We start from the raw sequence: 735 nt of genomic DNA, 5'->3' as shown, positions 1-735 counted from the left end.
TTTAGCTCGCACACCCGGTCCATGTCGAAGCAGTACGTGTCGACGTCGTGCATGGACCTGATGGCGAGAAAATGTGTCCACGATTTGAAGGCGAACGAGAGTGCGTACGAGTTGTCTTGCACCTGTTCAAACTTGTGCCAACTGTGCCAAAAATTGTCATGGCATGGTTGAAGGTCCGGGTGGACCATGTGACCATCATGGTCGAGGCGCACATGCCGCCAAAGGGGTCGCTGTGCTGGCACAACTTCGACAACTTTTGCTCTTTGCTCTACTGCAACGTCAGTCGTGTTACATTTTGACCTGTGGGTCCAAGCGCCGTGTCGACGCAACTCGGCCGACGTTGTGACGGCGTCGTGGTAGACCAACGACGAGTATATCAAGGAGCGCGAAGTCAGCAACGCCATCTTGAACGTGTGGCACAAGTGCGCATCTCACTTAAACTACGACAGTGACGCATCGTTTGGTCGGAATGAGCAGGCGCGGCCTAGCTTGTCCAACCAAGTGCGCATCGTCACGCGGTCCACGAGCACTGGTGCCAAGTGGAATTGCATAAAGGACCAGGCGCTAACGTCGGAAACGGGGCAGTCGACCTCGCTGCGACTGTTCCAGGCGGTTTCATACGCCAAGGCTTGGCGTTGATTCTTCGGAGGAAGCCCTTCGACTCAGCTTGACGGATCCGAGGTGGACAGAAGGCGTTCGCCGCAGCCTTAAGTAAAAAAGTACCCAACCCCCCTT

At 55.5% G+C, this 735-nt stretch overlaps 1 protein-coding gene across 1 annotated transcript; it reads left to right on the top strand.

The window, feature by feature from the left end:
- Positions 1-197: 197 nt before the first annotated feature.
- H310_14782 (hypothetical protein) lies at positions 198-639 on the top strand (the record flags this gene model as incomplete). The annotated part of the gene is made up of 2 exons (XM_008882711.1): positions 198-278; positions 361-639. 2 exons carry the CDS (start codon positions 198-200, stop codon positions 637-639), a joined length of 360 nt encoding a protein of 119 aa, XP_008880933.1.
- Positions 640-735: the final 96 nt, after the last annotated feature.

This window comes from Aphanomyces invadans, assembly GCF_000520115.1.
Source record: "Aphanomyces invadans strain NJM9701 unplaced genomic scaffold supercont1.87, whole genome shotgun sequence".
NCBI classification, from domain to species: domain Eukaryota; phylum Oomycota; class Saprolegniomycetes; order Saprolegniales; family Verrucalvaceae; genus Aphanomyces; species Aphanomyces invadans.
The sequence above is the reverse complement of the archived record's forward strand: the minus strand, read 5'-3'. Positions and strand labels throughout refer to the sequence as shown.